Here is an 18,448-nt window from a genome sequence, read left to right on the forward strand (position 1 = left end):
GGGGGGATAGTAGAGGATAGGAAAGGCAGCAGAACACAACAGACACTAGTATGGCAATATTTAAATCAATGGATGTGTAACTGATGTGATTCTGCAATCTGTATATGGGGTAAAAATGGGAGCTCATAACCCACTTGAATCAAAGTGTGAAATATGATATATCAAGAACTATGTAATGTTTTGAACAGCCAACAATAAAAAATTAAAAAATAAATAAATAAATAAATAAATAAATAAATTTTGAAAGAACTTTAAAAAAAAAAAGAAGCAAATAAATAAAATAAAGTTATAAAAAAAAGCATTCAAAGTCTTACATATATCTTTCCCAGTAGATTAGATGTTTACCCAGGTTGGATGTTAAGATTTATTAATTTTTCTAATTCCAGTGCTTAGTGCAATGCTCCACACAAGGAATAAGCAACACATTTCTGTCAATGAAAGAAAAGACTAGGAAAGCCAAAACTGCAGAACAGGGAGAACTGGAACTTTACTGGCATAAAAAACAGTTGCTTATAAACTTTAATATTGTCTCAGACAATATGGTTCTGGCATGTTTCCTACCCATGCATAGAGAATAAGAAGCCGTGTTTGCTAATAACTACTTCAAACTGTGTCCAGGAAAGACAATGATCACATGTGATCAGAGAAGAGCTGTGAGTCAGACTGCATCTTCCTTCTGTGGGAGCTCAGTAGGTCACCCACACCCTTTCTTTCCACGGAGAGTTGTGGTCTGTGACCAGTGGCACTGGTTACCTGGGAACCTGTTAGTCAGATAATCTTAGCCTACCCAAGACCTAGAGAATTGCAATCTGCATTTTCACCAGGTGATTCCTCTACAAATTCAATTTCAAGAAGTATGCACCCAGATCTTCCAGGAAATAATGAGAAAATCTGCTTTCCTTTGTAAGACACAGGGATAAGAGCATAAACATGTATTACAAGTATTCTATGAAGATCAAATTGTGGCAAGAGATATCAAAACATAGCAATATATTTGAACCATCTTTTGTTCTTAAATGCTATAGAGCACACAAAGTAAGATCTCAAGGAAGAAATAGCCCCGAGGGGGAAAACAATGCCATGTCAGCAATTGCCCAGTACTGACTGAAAGTGCAACAGGAAGGAGAGAAGAGAACAGGCTGAAGCATGTGGGGAGGGCACTCTGCAGACGAGGGACTTGAAGAAGGGGAAGAACCTGCTTACTAGGGGGACATACCTTATCAGCAGTGGGGACAAACCTGCCAAAGCACAAGCTAGCGCAATGAGATAGGACTTGGCACAACCTGTGAAGCTGGGAAATCAACCAGGCTGCAGTGGAAGGTGCAGCTGGCAGGTGGCTGTGTCTGAAAGAAGATGCTTTGTCACCTCTTAACCTCTGCAAAGCTCTGGCTAAGCAAGATGTATGATGCTCCACCACACAGTGAGGATTTAACCAAGCACCCAGACCTGGGGCCACTTGGAGAAAACACGCCTTGCCTTTGGTGATGGTAGACGGGAATCCACAACAAGGCTTACAAGTGTAAAGGATGAGCCTGTGTAGCGTGGCCTGGTGGAAGCCACTGAAGACACCTTCTGTAGCCGTTCTTATTCTTCTTGGAAACCAAGGATCCCCAAAGACAGTTATTGGGAGAGACAAAAATCTTAAAGCAAATTTGGAACAAAGCATTACTCTACCAAAAATAGTCTCAGGGCTTAAACATGACTTGAAGCGTAAGCAGGGAATCACCTTCCTAATGAGGGAGGGTCACTATTTTGCTGGTAGGTAACTTCTCTTTTGCTAATTTTTGGTGATTTCTAGGAGAAACTGTTTCTGGGCTGCCAAGTTTGGAGGTTGCTCGTGTAGATGGCTCCCTATGATGCTTTCTGAAATAGATTATAGAAACACTGGCAGCACTGAATACTCCCATCCTTGGGACTATCTAGAAAGGATGAGGCTCCTTGTGCATAGGAGAGTGGGGAGGCAAAATGGGGATCAAAAGCAGAAAAACTGTTGGCTTTCCTGACCATTGCTATTAAGTAGACCTTGATGTCACCCAGGACCAACACTACTTGCATGGCTCTATCCTGGCTTTTACTGTGCATGATATTTTGTCATGACTTATTTTAAGACGAATCTGTGAAAAATAGAAAATATATTGGTTGATAAAATAGAGATAACAAAACAGCTCACTGGAGTAGAATAAGGGGCCTAGATTAATGAAAGCACAATTGAGAGGGCTAAGTGTTCAGGTCCCCAAAAGTCAACAGCATAAGAAAGAAATCAGATAATGGAAGATGAATTACCAATAAAAACTCTAAGAAAAAGAACTTGTTTAGGGGGGATATGGTTCAGTCTGAGGCAAGTAATTCGTATGCATACTGAAAAACAGAATCCACAAGATGGGACAATCCTCTTCTGAATTCACTAGACCGACTTGGTGTAGGACATTTGCTTTAAAGAGACTACAAGTGGAAAGGAGAAAACAGGGATAAGGAGGTTTAAAACAAGAAGACCTGGAAGTTGCCCTTAAATACTTAAGAGAAAATACTACAAGGCCCCCAAAGAACTAGAACAGTAGAAGCTACCAGAATACCAGCTTCTACTGAACACAAGGAAGAGAATGCTAAGAAGGGAGTGACTTCCCCTGCCTGAAGTATGTGCAAGAAAAGGAAGATCAAGAGCACAGAACTGTTCAAACAGTGGTTCAGCCCCTGATGGCCTAGGACTCGAGCACCATTGAGAGCCCATCCCACCTGATAATCTAAAATTATGAAGATGATGCCATAGCCTTGGAACCAATCAACTAATGCCAGGTAATCTAAGCCAAAGAGAAAAGAATCCACTACAAGTTCCTTAAGTACATTGGGAAGAACAGTGATAATCCAGGTGGTTTATCCAGATTATATAAGTTAAGTATGAATTTTAAAGAATTACTTTTGGTGAGGGGTACTGGGGATTGAACCCAGAGAGGCATTACCATTGACTATATCCCCAGCTTCTTAAAAAACCATAAATAAATAAATTATATATATATATATAAAAATAAAGGGCTAGGGATATGGCTCAGCAGGGAAGCACTCTGGGTTTAATCCCTAGGACCAAGAAAAAAAGGAAATGGGTTCTTCAAGAAGGTGCAGAATGGCAGAAGGGTGAGAACATGTGCCCTCTGCTGAGGATAAAATGAAAGAAAACTAAGAACTCTTTCTGGATGGAGAAGCTGGTGAAAGTGTCTGGCAGCTCTTAGCTGCCCCCATCACCTCTGAGCCTCTGATCTCGTGGTAGATCTTGTGGTGGCTCCAGGGGGCTCATCCTCTTCCTCTTCTTCCTCTTCCTCATCAGACTCCTGATCTTTTTTGTCCTCAGTTGCTTCAGAAACTGATTTCTGGCGTTTTCTTTCTGGCTCTGAGAATTCTGTTCAGAGAGAAGGATAACACCTGGATTGTACAATTCCCAAAGACACTTCCAAAGGAGAGTCAAGGAGTGTAGAAGTTAGCATATTGGGGACTTAGAGGCAAAAGAAGTGGTTTTCCACTTCCTTTTAGTCTTAGCACTTGCAATTCACAACTGTTTAACTTAATCTCAAACACATTTGGGATAGTTTACTTATGCAGCTCACAGCCAACATTCATGAAAAAATCACATATTCTGAGAAAAGCATCTGGGATGTACCATTTCTGACATGGGATCAGAGCCATTTCACACATATTTACACAATATTAATACAAGCTGTACCCCACTGGATTTTCCTTGTTCAAGGAAAAACTCTTAAAAAAAGGTGATTCTGAAGTATAATTAGAGACATACCAGCATCATCTGACAGCGTGAGCGAACGCTTGGGCTTCCTTCCTCTCCGACGTGCACTTGCTACGGTTTTCTCATCACCATCGTCCTAGGAGTAATAAAATTAAAGTTGAAAGGATGGTCAACTGATCATTTAGTAAGGTTTTTCCTAAAGGATGCATCTTGATAAGAAAACTAACACTTACATTGCTTATACCTCTTTCTTGTAGGTTAGCTGTTTCTTTATTGGATTCATCTTTAAAAAAAGGAAAATCTTTGCATTAGTATTTTATTACTAAAAATTAATTTTAATAGTCTAGTTATTATCTGTTAATGCACCAATGCTATTTAATGTACTGTTATACAATTTATCATTATTTTATATCAGTTAGACAAAGAATCAGAACACCTAACAGAAAGCATGTCAGAATGTAAGTTAGGAAAGCAAAGTTTTCATTTCAGATTTGCAAACTATAAGTTGTGACCATAGGCAATTATTTACAATTTATGAGCCTCAATGTTTTCATATGTAAGATTGGAGTTGGGTTAGACTATCTTTATGGTTCCTTACAGTAAACTCATATGCTCTGAACCCAGAAAGGCAGGAAAAAAAGGTGTGTAGGGAACCCCTAAGACACATCAGGAAATGCATGCAACCCAGGATCACATACAGGATAGGCGTTCCTTATCTGAAATGCTTGGAACTAGAAGTGTTTTCAGATTTCAGATTTTGGAATATTTGCATATACATAATGAGATATCTTGGGGATAGGACCCAAGTCTAAACATGAAATTCATTTATATTTCAAATATACCTTATACATACATATATCCAAAAAGTATAGAATTTCATGTTTCTTCAAATAGCATAATATAAAAATGACAACAGAGAACAAAAAGAAGCATTGCAATTTGAGGATGAATTCCTAAAAGAAATGCCATCTTAATGAACAAATTTCTCAAAATATTATTTATTATAACTGGGGAAGACAATTTTATTTGTGAAGGCCATATTGATAGAGACAACTATGCTTGTGTATGGGTTTTTAAAAGTGATAACATCAGGTGTATATAAGAAGCTAGCTGGCAGCTTTACTGATATTTCTTTTCTTTTTTTTTTAATATTTATTTTTCAGTTTTCGGCGGACACAACATCTTTGTTTGTATGTGGTGCTGAGGATCGAACCAGGGCCGCACGCACTCCAGGCGAGCGTGCTACCGCTTGAGCCACATCCTCAGCCCTACTGATATTTCTTTAAGGTAAGTTTTTGCGCTCTTTCTTCTTTCTTCTACAGGTAATTTTATGCAGCATTTTTAGTGCACCTGTGTTTTGACTGTGACCTGTCACGTGAAATTAGGTGTAGAGTTGTCCACTTATAATGTCATGCCAGCACTTGAACACTTTTGAATTTTGAAGCATTTCAGATTTATGATTAAGGATGTTAAGCTTGTGCATCTTTTTTTTTTTTTTTTAAATGTTTATTCTTAAGTTTTAGGTGGACACAGTATCTTTATTTTACATTTATGTGGTGCTGAGGATGGAACCCAGTGCCTCATGCATGCTAGGCGAGCGCTCTACCACTGAGCCACAACTCCAGCCCCAAACCTGTGCATCTTTTAAATTTCAATGTAACTCTGTAAATTACAATCCTGATATAAAGTTTGGAAAAATAAAGCTTGTGTAATTTGATTTCCATAATTTGTTCAGAGTCATACAACTAATAAGCAGAGTGATAGTTGGAAAAGTTTAATATATCACAGCAACTAAAAAAGTTATGCATTACAAGCCTTTTTGTAGGTTGTGTATGCCTATTCATGATGCATTTGTTTTTGGTAGATGTTATGATTTTCTGAGAATGTACTTTGGTAAGAAAAATGAAGATTAGCTCATGTACATGCTTTGAAGCTACAAATAAGGCATGTTTTTAGATGACAAAAACTCAAAGGTACTTAGTAGTTATGAAGACTGTATTAATTGTCTTTCTCTGCAAGTTCAATATATTATATTACAAAGAAGAGGAAAAGTTAATCTGATAACAAGGCCAACAAAGAAGTCTGTTTTAATTTGGTCATCACTACCCAGATTCAGAAAACTACTGTCAAATAACAACCGCACAAAGCTTAAGTTGGAGTCTTTAAAGAACATTCAAGTTATGAAGATTTTTTGTATGGATTTAAAATATTATATTAATTATAAATTAAAATTGGTTAAAAACCAAGCATAGCTGGGTGTGGTGATACATGCTTGTTATTCCAGATACTCAGGAGGCTTAGGCAGGAGGATCACAAGTTTGAGGCCAGTATAGGAAATTTAATGAGACCATGTCTTGAAATAAAAAGAGCTGGGGATGCAGGTCACTGCTATTATGCTTGCCAAGCATACAGGAGGAAGAAATGAACCTTAACTTACCAAGAGACAAGAAAAATTGAAGTATAACACAAGCTCACACATAGTTGAATGTGGAAAAACATTTTATACAGGTATTATACTTTGCTTTATCTTGCTGATCAGAATACATACGTTCCTAAATTAGCTGATATAAAATAGCTGTCCCTCTCATCCTTTTTGCTTATGTCAATGCTTTAGAGCCCACCAGTGGCTCTTCTTGCATAAAAATACAAAATTTTAAACCACGAAATCAATGTATACTCATGTTAAAGAATCTGGAAAATGTATGCAGCAGGCTAAACAGTAAGGAATGCTCTCCTCATTCTACCGTGTGGAGCTAAAGATTGTCAAGATTTTGGAACATTTTTTCTTCTTGGAATGAGGGCAAAAATATTTCTAACATTTTATCTCTTGTGTCCTGGGCTCTGGAAATTGAACAGGCTGCTTCAAAATTATGATTCCTCTGAGATCAGCAGGCTCTTGAGCTGAATGTGTGCCTTTCTGGTAACTGCCCAATCCCAGGCATCCCATCTACTTCTTCCCTATACAAATCCAACACATCTGGTGGGATCCTGCAGTACAGGCTCTTCCTGTGGATGCAGTGCCTCCAGTGTTTTGCCTTCAATTGCCTTTACCTTCCTCTAGGATGGCCCTCCAGGGTTCTTAATACAGAAAGACTCAGATCAAAGAAATAGACCACAAGTATATTCTCTCATGCTATACGAACAATTATTTTTACTAAGCAGCCCACTCATTTTACTGATGAACAGAATGAAAGTCTAAAGCCTTTTCCAAAAGCCAGCCTTCCTGCTCACCAAGGGAAAAACATTTACTTAGGAAATCAGTTTGAAACTTTCTGTGAAAGAGGGGCTGGGATTGTGGCTCAGTGGTAGAGTGCTCTCCTAGCATGGGCGGGACCCGGGTTCGATTCTCAGGACCACATAGAAATAAAGACATTGTGTTGTGTCCATCTACACCTAAAAAAAAAAAAATAAAAAAAAAAAAGAGTTTAAAAAAATTTTTCTGTGAAATAACTGAAAGCATACCAATTCCTTGCAGCATACACAGAGCTAGGTGCTCCAGGTACATACCTGTTTGTATCACTTTCAGTTTGCTGCTAGGTGGAGATTGTTCTACCTAAGTTTAAACGAACAAAAAACCGAAACCAGGAGTTTATCACATAGAAAGGCAATCTATAATGGAAAGAAGATTTAAACTTCTACTTATTACACAGATAGAATGTTTGGGACCCATTTTCTGCAGCTAGCTGCCCATACTTCCAAACACAGTCTTGGCAACCAGTCCCTTCCCCAGCCACCCTGCTACAAGCTGAAGAATGGGTACTGCATGCAACCACAGTGGCCACTGTGGTTAATGTTTCGTAGAGTCAGCAATTCATTTTCCGTGTTGGTAAATACATTCACATTGGTTCTCTGGTTTCTTTTCATCTTATTATAAATTCTATGAGCAGTATTGCAGGTATCATTGCATCACTTTACAGCCAAGGAATTGCATTTCCAGAGGGTCCCCTGACTGGTGTGAATCACAGGTCTGGTATGATGAGTGGTAAAGCTGAGCTGGGCATTCCAAGTGTTCATGTTAGGTCAGTGGCCATGTGTCTATCCTCCTAATAGTGCTGTCACTGAACTGCATACAGTGAGATCTTGACACCATGATTTCAGTGTGCATACACTTTAAGGTCAAAGAAAAAAAAATTCAAAAAGATAAACTATTGCTGAGAATTCTTCTGCACTGGAACCAGTATACATTTTAGTATAAAAATAATTCCACAGAAAGCAGTAAGATGGCAAGACATGTCAGAGATCTTCATAAAAAGTTACCATCTCAAAATCATAAAACAGCAAATTTCTATATTTTAGCTAAGGGTAACCATAAGAAGCTAAGTTCCAATATATAATTTTCACATGACCAAACTCTATAGGGAGGAAGGAATGAAACCAAAGAACAGCTAATAAAACCCCATTTATAAGACTCTGCTACTAGCCAAAAAATTTAAATGGTTGCCCATGTTTAAGAAAATCTTTTAAAGCTTTTCAAATACTTAAAAAAAAAAGTAGTTCAAAATACTAGATATTGAAGTGTGCCCTTTCAAGGCCAAGAGCCTTGAAAAGTTTGTTTTTATGTTTTGTAGGTACTTACAGTGGCAATGCCAGTATCTGTTTTGGAGTCGTCTTCTAAAGAAAACAAAACAAAAACCAAAAATCCCATTTAACAGATGTGTTTAAGAATTCACCTGTGTATGAACTTAAAACACTCCAAATACCTACTCGTTTTTAATGCTGTTTCTACAGGGTATTTACGAGGTCTTCCTCTTTTCCTTTTAATAATTATCGGCTGATCTTCCTAAGGGAGAATTAAAAAAAAAAACAAAACAAAAAACAGCAACAAAAGAACAATTTTATCCTCTATTATACAGTTTGTTTTCTCAACCTGAGACTTAGAGTTCCCTCCTAAGAGTGTTCAAATTTCAACTTTGTCACATGAAAGAGATGTGTTGGGTGTAGTGTTTACTTCTCTCACTGTAGTTCCCTCACCGGATTCTGATAACTGCCTTAGGATCCAGAGAGAGGTGAGGATGTTGAGAGGATGAGGTAATGGAGATAAGTGCTGGTGTCACCTCTTACTTCTGTAAAAACTATATAAATCCCATTTGAATTGCGGTTTAGTTCAAGTTACTTGTGAACAAATTTTATTTCATATAAAAAAGAAAGGGGTCCATTGAATTTCTTATACGAAAGTATGAAAAAACAAAAGGAACCATTAAAAATGAGCAAAGTCAGCAATGGTGATCTAGACCTGGCTAGTGTACAGACTGTGTCCTGGGCTTAAGGAGTTCGGTCTCATGGGCTCCCCGAAACCTGATGGGCCTATATAGAAGATAGGGCTGATGTGGTCTGTCCGCTCCTGTATCCTCCCAGGTCATTGCCTCATGAAACTGGGTCCCCCTTGGCCCACCCTGATGCTGTTCCCATTTCCGCCTGGCTGGACTCCATGGATTTGGAAACCTCCTGCTGCTGCCCTGTCCTGGTACCTGGCCTGGTAGTGCTAAGCTTCAGGGCCAGAAACTTTTCATTGCCACTGATGTAGTGCTGGACTGACCCTATCTGACCATGACAAAAGTAGGTCTTACAAAAATGTTCTGATGAAACAAAGATGAACAAAATTAATCATAATGACATTGATAAAATGCATGCTATGTAATGGTGTCCCACTGCACTAAAAAAGTAAAGCTCTTTCAAAAATACTTAGGAAAAACCCTTGGTAACACTATTCTGCACATTCAATCTGGTTTTAGTACTTAAACAATTCTGAGCAAATAAACATGAAAAGCATTTCTCACCTCCTGTGATTTGATGCTATCATCTTCATTCTGCTCTGTCTTTTCACTAGTAGCCTCACTGCTGCTAAGTTCATCTGCAGAAAAGGCAGGGCTCAGTACAAGAGTCAGCCTTTACCAATGCCCACAGGGGTACTCACCCAGGGGACCTGCACTGTCGTGGCTGCACGCACACACACTTCATTTACATGCTTCCACTATCAAAATCAATAAGCCTGAGTTTGGTTAAGAGCAAAGCATCACACTTTGGGTAGAGCAGGACCAATTTAAAAAAATAATTCCCAACCTTATTAACCTTAAGCATGAGGTACGGTATTACACTGAGAAAGCAAATGTGCAAAATAGACATTTTGAGGGGCAAAGCTCAGTGAGAAGATGCCGGTTGCTTTGAAGTCTTAATCTCTCAATTTATCCCAGTATATGTTATAACTCACCTTTTTCTTCCACGGCCCTTGACGCACTGCTGTTTGTCTTGAAACTTGTTCTGGATAATTCCTCCAAGTCTCCAGAGTTTTCTTTCTATAGAGAAGTTAAACAAGAGGATTCATCTTCAAACAACTCTGCCTCCACTCACCCTCTCCAAAGTTTTCCTTTCTATTTCAAAAACAATTTCCTTGATGTTTTTTAGGACAATTAGTTGGAAAATGGCTTTTAAAAAGCAACTATTATTGATGCTAGTGAGATTATTAAAAAAGAAACAGATTCTGAAGGCAGAAAAGCATGAGATCAGGCTCAACCACAAAATAGCAAGGTTGTACTTCTTTTCCTCTGCAGAATGGAAAATGCTGTTCTCTTTCCTTTGAGAGAAACTACAAAGGAAGAACACATAGAAATTGGCAACAGCTTTGTGAAGTGGTGGAGGAAAGGATTGTGGGGAAGGGACAAATTGTAAGGTGCCAAAGGGATTTCTGAGTATTTCAAGGTGCTAACGTAGAACAGTGATCTCTCAACGATTAAATGATATACCCTTAAACACAAAAGGTTTTGAGCATGAAATACCAAAGTGTTTCATTCAAATAAAACAAATATAGTATGCAAACAAAACTATATAAAATAGGATGAGATCAGGATAAATTTAAAAACTAAAGCCTTAATTTTATTTAATAGTCCTTACAAATAATTATAAATCCTCATTTCTATTTATTATTATTATTATTATTATTATTTACTTTTGGGACTCAAACTCAGGGCCTCACACATACCAGGCAAAGACTCTACCCTTGAGGTTTGCCCCTGGCCCTCAATTACTTTTAATATTACTTATTTTTGAAGAGGTTCTCCTGATTAAAAATACCAAAGGGTCTACAAAGAAATGCCCTCACCTGACACTTCCCTTCAGAGATTTTCAATGTCACTGGGTTTTGATTTAGCCAGCATTTGAAGGGGTATAAATATGAAAGCAAATACATCCATTTAACATCCACATTTCACACACTTTTCCTTAAACATTTGAATTTTTTTTGCCTATTTCATGCTGGTTCTTTGTACCTAGTATTGACGATGACAAAGACTTTCTGTTACTTCCTAGTAACACTGTCAGTTCAGCCATTTCTCTTATGTATTTGTACCTGCATTATAAATGTTATTTTTGTCTTATGATTTGTCTTGCAGAAATCTTCATTCTGTGTCTATTTTGGAATGGTCGGTTCAATTAAAACTAATTTTTTTTAAGGTGGACACAATATCTTTTTTTTAATGTGGCGCTGAGGATCTAACCAAGTGCCGAATGCATGCTAGGTGAGCACTCTACCACTGAGACATAACCTCAGCCCCTCAATTAAAACTAATTTAACAGACTCTGCAAATTCCTTCAACTGAGCATCTGTAAACTATTCAATCATAAAATGTTGAAAGTGAATAAAGAACTGAAGAAATTATTCTCAAGTCCTCTGTATTATGGAGCTCCCACTTTCCTTATGGTACCTTGAAAGTACTACATTGCCAGGACCAAGACATGCAATTATGGTGCATGACTGACATGTGATATCAGAGATAATGTTGCTGCCAGTGAGGACATCAGGTCCAATCTGTACAATAAATACTATTAGAGATTTGTTTGTTTTTGAATAAAAGGCTGATATAAATAGTGGTTCTACCATTTTATCATACACCTCAATGGTTCATTCTACACCCTCCTTGGAAGGATATGGTTTAGAGAATGGAATATCAGTCCCTAGGGAAAGCCAGAACTTTACTATTTACACTAAATGTAATATGAAATAAATGCTATTACAGACAGCAAATTATTTTCTCTGATCTTATAAACACTGACTAAGGCACATTCTGATTTTTGGTCTAGAATTTCTTTAAGCAAGAGAGCAAGGATGGGGAAGAGTGAGTTTGTGGGCTGGGGATATAGATCAGTTGGTAGAGTGCTTGCCTCACATGCACAAAGTCCTGGGAGTTCAATCCCCAGCACCAAAAAAAAAAAAAAAAAAAAAGTGAGTTTGTATGTTGGGGGTTGGAGCAAGCAGGAGTTTGGGGGATTCCTGCTTTCAGTGTAGCAAGAACACCTACAGTATTTTTATGTCCTGGGTTGAAGAAGTTCTGCCCAGAAATTTTCAAACCATTGAATGAACTGCATTCCAGTCCTTGAGGTGGTCCTTATAAGACCGAACCTCTGGCCCCTTAGGCACTTAATCAGATCCTGAGGACATGCAAACAATTCACTTTTATTCCCTATTATGACTTCTCCAATGCCTACATTTTTTCACATATTCAATTTCAGTCTTCTTTTAGTCTTGGCATACACATTTTAGAGTAATGATGTTATTCCTTTTATAAAGAGACACATTCTGATTATGTGGAAAGCTATAACAGGAATGATAAAATCACTCCCAACCTAGTATATAAAAATTACTATTAACACTAAATGTGATATGAAATAAATGCTATTACAGACAACTTTCCATGTAAGAAAACATTCTAATACTGAAAATATTATCTGTGTACACAATTTTTGATGAGACAAGCTGACTTATTTTGCTTAAATTTAAAATTAAAAAACATACATGAAACTGAAGGAAAAATAAAGAGATACCCTTTCAATCTGCATCTCTTCAAATTTAGAAGTATTATCTCATAATTCCTGTTCTGGAAAGGGCAGTAAGGAATGGATTAAAAGTTGTTTATTCCTTTGACTATAATTCACCAGGATTTATGAGAATAGGCCATTTTCCTTTTTTAGTTGGTAAGTATTTAATAATGATCTGACTTAAATACTTTTGTAACAAGGTGGAAGAAAATAGAGAAAGAGAGAGGAAAGAGAGGAGGAGATGGAGCTAGTCTGAATACACAATATAAAGTTTCAGAGTAACAAGTCTCAGAAATGGAAAAATACCCTAAATAAAGATATTGTGTCTAGCAGGAAGAGGGGAAATCTGGGCAGGAGCAGAAATAAAAGTTTGTGAACTTCTCTGAGTCATAAGAGAAAAACAGGTCCATAGGAAAAGGCGGTAAGGAAGCTGACCTTGGGGAAATCCCTATATTTTAGGGGCAGGAGGTAAGCAAAAGGGAAGGTATAATATTAACATTTAAAGTAATACACATCACTGTATTTCAGTATTTTGGTACATCTGCAATGAAAGCACCTGGAAGCCTTAAGAAATCAATAATATTACTGAGCAAAACCCCAAACAACCATTATTCTGAACTGTGACATTAACATAATCTTGGAATTTAAGAATTATAAAGTATAACATCTGCTCTTTTTTTGTGGGGGATTATTGTTAGGTATACATAAATTAAAAGGGGTTCGAGAATGAAACAATACTACCATAAGTATTCACAGTGATGTAATTAGGCTATCCCTAACTTAAAATTAATATGTAGAAAAAATACCTTTGTGTCTTGTGGTTCCGCTCCAGAGCACTGTCTCTGTGCTGTTTCTATTCTGGAATCCAGGACATCTGAATTATCATCTGTAAATCAGTTTAGACAGAATCACAAAGGAATAAAAGCTAAATGAAAAACGACATGCACAGTTCTATTTTAAGACAGTTCGAAAGTTCTTTTTTTAGGCTTGGGACACAATGAAGTCAAAAATTATTCTGAATGTATTTACAATGTCATGTGATTTCAGCATCAAGCATTGGCCTTTGGCCCTGGCAAAGTAAAATAAATAAATAAATAAATAAATAAATAAATAAATAAAGCATAACATAAAAAATTCCTAAATGCTCACAAGGTATCAACAAAGCAGCAGTTCTATGGAGAGGGTTAAGTGCACACACAGTTCCCAGAGATACCTTAACTTTAATTTCCTGGATGAGTTACCACCTAAGAGGCACAGCTTAGTGGTTGGGCTCTGGAATTGGATTTGGTTGGTAGAAGTAAAGTTAGATTCTCAGAACCTTAATTTCTTCTTTATTAAACGGCAACAATACCTAACTCACTGAATTACTATGAAAAATGGGACATGTACATGATAGTACCTGAATATAATATGAACTGAATAAATCACTATAAAATAGCTAAAAAAGCACTTAATTATAATTTTTTCTTATAGTCACTGAATAAGTATTTATTGAATTTCTACTCTGTGGCAGGTATTTGAGTAGAAAAGTCCCTATACTGGCCAATAAAGTTAATCACATGTAGCTACTAAAATTTAAAATTAAAAATTCATTCTTTTATTCACACTGATCACAATGATGTGCTGAACAGCTACATGTGACTAGTAGCTCCTATACTGACAAAGTAAGCATGGAACATTTCCATCACTGCAGGAAGCTCCAGCTGATGGCACTGTTATGGACATGAGAAAATCAACAGTCTGAAGCAGAGGAGCTAAAGTGCTTCACCAGCCTGTAGAGATCCTGGCAGTGTAAAGACACCACTAGCCTCCAGAGTTGTGAAGTAACTAACTTCAAGTAATCCTTGAAGATACCCTCAAGGATTCTGTTACTGGCTTACTCTTTTGACTGCCAAATAATGTGATTTTTTAAAAGATGTCTAAAAGAGGAATATATATATGTGTATATATACATATATATATATATTCTAAATACCCAGTTCATCTTCTGAGGAAGCATAATGCTTCTTTCTTTTTCTTTTAGGAATATGCCTTTCTTCCTCTTCGACCTGGAATTAAGAATGATTATATTAAAGGCAATAATAGCATCTTGACCAAATCAACTGATATGGGGACATATAATATTACCTTTCTATCCTTTGGAATAAATTTCTATATTAATTTTAAGAAAAGAACCTCAAATAACATTTTTGGCATCTAGACTTGAATTACACTAATTTTCTAATCTTCAGTCTTTCTGGTTTTGAATGTAAATCCATATAGAACATTCAAATATGGCTGTGGTAACATACTATATTTCAACAATTCTAAAATAAATTTTTAAAATTTTCTTATTTTATCATTTCTGAAGATAAGCTATCTCTTACATAAATGGCATATCATAATTTAATTGACAGTTTTCCTACTTTCTTAGTGGCCCATTAAAAATGGGCTTCTTGTGGTTGACAAAAGACAGCATATGAAGACAGATTTTGACCATAACATGGATGTGTCCAAATAATCCTGAGACCTGTGAAATTACCTAAACATTTTAACAGCACACAGATACAAGTGATATGCATCCATTTAATATTATAAATAATTAAAACCTTTCTAACACTTTTCTTTGTGTACAGATGAAAATATTACATTTAAAACATGAGATGCTTGAGTTTATTATGAAAACATACCTCTTTAGAGTTTGCTTCTGTGTTATCTTTCCCGCCACTGGATATCCCTGAGTGATAAATACAACAATGAAGAAACTATGTTAAATACTTATATATTTTTCATTCTAACACTTATTTTAGGGGTATATGTGGGGGATGGGGTGGGGAAAAACTGACTTGGAAATTTTACAGAGTAACAGTAATGTTATGTAGCACTGCTATAGTTCACATATAATTTTTGATGCTGTCAGGTAAGTTCCAGTTTCTGCCATTGTTAGACATCAGTAAACTGGGCTCAAGGAGGGAAGTAACATGTCCAGGGTCACAATGCTGAATTTTAACATAGTCAATGTCAAGGCCTTTTCCTTTCAGTTTGTGTTGCAGCAGTGTAATATCAGTACAGAATTTGGACACAATTTAGCATACTCAGTACACTAGAGAGCTGCCTATAAGAGAATAGTACCATGCTAGAGACAGAGGTGCACTGCATATATTCTGGGGATCAGGCCCAACAGTAGGCAAAGCAGCACTCTCTGTATTTAGAAAAATAACGGAGAACCTAAATGTCTACCAGCAAAAGAAGCAATAAATAACAACGGCATATGCTGCCCACAATGGAATAGTAACTAGCAATTAAAATAACTAGTGTTACACAAGTCAACAGGAAAAAAATCTCAGAACATATTGCCAAGTGAGTAAATAACATGGAGATGGTTTATATAATATGTTACCATTCAACTAAACAAGGCAACATATGCTGCATATTGTTTATGAAACTAGAAATTCTTTAAATGCAAATAGTGCTTCCTGTTAGAGGGGGATAACAGGGAAAGACACTGTAACTGGGAAGGGGTGATAAGGGGATTTTACTACATTTGTAACATTTTTAAGAGATGTGGAAATCAAATATGCTAAATGTTAACATTGATTAAACTAGGCTCTGGACATAAAGGTGCTTATAACTATCACTGCATTATTTTTGTTTTAAATGATATGCTATAAAATTTGTGTATGATGAACAGACCCTTCCTTGTTCCCCATTCTCAGAATGGAGAACCAATAAAATCCTATCTTGTGGTTGAGAAGAAAATGATCTCTCTGGAGTTGGGGCCTCTACACATTGTCTGCAATGAGACCCCTGGGAGAAGATCCACATAAATGTGATGTCCTTGATTGGCTACTACATTTGAGACTACCTGTTAGAAGTTAACAAATGTTCTGTTGAGTATATAGCACAAAACTTCTAGATTTCTATGGTACCACCAGAGGAGACTATGCATTTTGTACCTTGAGTCCATTGTGAGATTACTGGCAAAATTCAAGTAGCTATTTAAGGCAAGATACCACACTTTTAAGCTGTGTGGCTTTGAACAAGTCAACAAGCTTTAGTTTACTCAATGATATATGCAATGCTTAATATTCACTTCAAATGATTATAAATTTCAGTGAGAAAATTAGTGAAGTAACTATTACAGAGCCTGTCACATAGAAGCTCTCAAAAACTGGTAAATATAATTAATTTGAAAATGACTACGATAAGCTGGATATAATGGCATATGTCTATAATCACAACTACAGGAGGCAGAGGCAGGAGGATTTTAAGTTTGAGGTCAGCTTGAGCAATTCAACAAGACCCTGTCCCCCCCTGCCAAAAAGGAGGGCCAGATATGTAGCTCAGTGGGTTCAATCCTTAGTACTCGGGGTAAGGGAGGGGTTGGGATGACAACTGTGAAATTCATGAACTCACCTGCTTTTATGTAGGATTCATTTTGAAATTCTTCATCTGCTCTTGATCCTGAATTTTCAACCTAAATATACAATATAAATGGTTACTTATGGATAGTCTCAGTAAAAGCTTAAAAACAAGAAAAAAAATAAAAAGGTGGGTGTGGGGGATATTTAAATAATCTGGCTGTTTGTGCAAACAACAAAAGGAACTGGAGTATATGTTCTTTTAAATTTATTCCTAAACTGTTTCAATTTAAAAGCTCTCATATCTCAGTGTTTATTCTCCTGTCCTTAAAATGGCTTTGGCAAAAGAGTAAAAAATAAAACATTTTCTGAATTCCCTTCTCTTCCAAAGAACTCTCAATGTATTCTTTTTTACTTTATTTAAAAACTCTGAAGGATTTTGTCATAATTATTTGTCTAGGTAAATCATGACAATACCACTTTATTTATTTTAAACTGAGAGGAAGGTCTCAAAATATCCTACAATATTCCAAGTTGCAGCTACAGAACTTTGTGCCTGTGTAGAAGTTTTGCTCACCTGGGGACAGGATGGTTGCTAGGTCATGGGGGATGGACGACACAGGAGGGAGCACACACTGGCGAGTTCTGTGGGTTTCAGCCTCATTTAGAATCTCTGTAACTCTTGGAGGGTAAACCTGAAGTGTGCTAAGTGGGGCTTTTCTGTCTGCCCTTCCTTTCCTTTTCAGCACACTGCGTCTGAATGTTCAGTCACAGAACAGGAACACGTTATGATCCTATGAAGACTGACGGTAAGTAAAGCTCTCCCAGCTCCTCTAAGAGCCTTGGGAAGAAGGTGGCTATCAACAATTTACTAGTGTTTTAGAAAATGCTCACCTCTGGAATGATAATAAGGTTTTCTATAAATATGTTAAGGCAAAAAATGAAAACAACAAATAACACTCTTTTAAGAATTAAAGGGGATTATGAGCCACATCTGGTAAAAAATATGTATATATGGCAATTATGGTTTAGTACCTTCAGACAAGCTTTCTAAAATCATAAAGTGAACTTTAATTCTCAAACTAAAAACTGTTTGTCTATAGCACCAGGACGAATTAAGACATCACGATACAATTTTCATTCCACTATAATTTTAAAAACCAGTAAGTTCAGATTTCTTTATCAGTGGCTATAGGTGAATAGGGAAAAGAAAGTAAAAAGCAGCTGTCAGTAGGTTGAACTTCAGTGGTAAGCATGTTACCAAATGGCCTCCTAAGTCCTCAAAAAATGCACAGACAACCCCTCCACTTGGTATCTGTTCCTCACTCTCAAACAAAATGGAATAACTATCACCATTAAAATCAAAACCATTAGTTACTTACATTTAGGGATTCATTCATCAATGTAGGCTCCTTCGGTAGTTCACCTGTTCAAAAACAAAAATGAGACATAAGAAAAATAGTTTCTGAATTACAGAGAAACAAATTTAAAGATTTTCAGGGTAATTAAGATCGTAAAGTGGCCTTCATGAATTATAAAACTTTGACAAATTATTTTCTAGTACTAG

At 36.8% G+C, this 18,448-nt stretch overlaps 1 protein-coding gene across 1 annotated transcript in view; it reads right to left on the minus strand.

The window, feature by feature from the left end:
- Positions 1-18,448, minus strand: part of Bod1l1 (biorientation of chromosomes in cell division 1 like 1) — a 57,529-nt gene that overhangs the window by 6,770 nt on the left and 32,311 nt on the right. Inside the window, 13 exon segments of the mRNA XM_015481967.2 lie at positions 3,238-3,391; positions 3,785-3,869; positions 3,967-4,016; positions 7,241-7,286; positions 8,310-8,344; positions 8,438-8,513; positions 9,511-9,584; positions 9,942-10,026; positions 13,348-13,427; positions 14,517-14,589; positions 15,211-15,257; positions 16,937-16,997; positions 18,264-18,307. Coding sequence (XP_015337453.1) covers positions 3,238-3,391; positions 3,785-3,869; positions 3,967-4,016; positions 7,241-7,286; positions 8,310-8,344; positions 8,438-8,513; positions 9,511-9,584; positions 9,942-10,026; positions 13,348-13,427; positions 14,517-14,589; positions 15,211-15,257; positions 16,937-16,997; positions 18,264-18,307 — 910 coding nt within the window.

Source organism: Marmota marmota, unplaced genomic scaffold, assembly GCF_001458135.2.
Source record: "Marmota marmota marmota unplaced genomic scaffold, marMar, whole genome shotgun sequence".
NCBI classification, from domain to species: domain Eukaryota; kingdom Metazoa; phylum Chordata; class Mammalia; order Rodentia; family Sciuridae; genus Marmota; species Marmota marmota.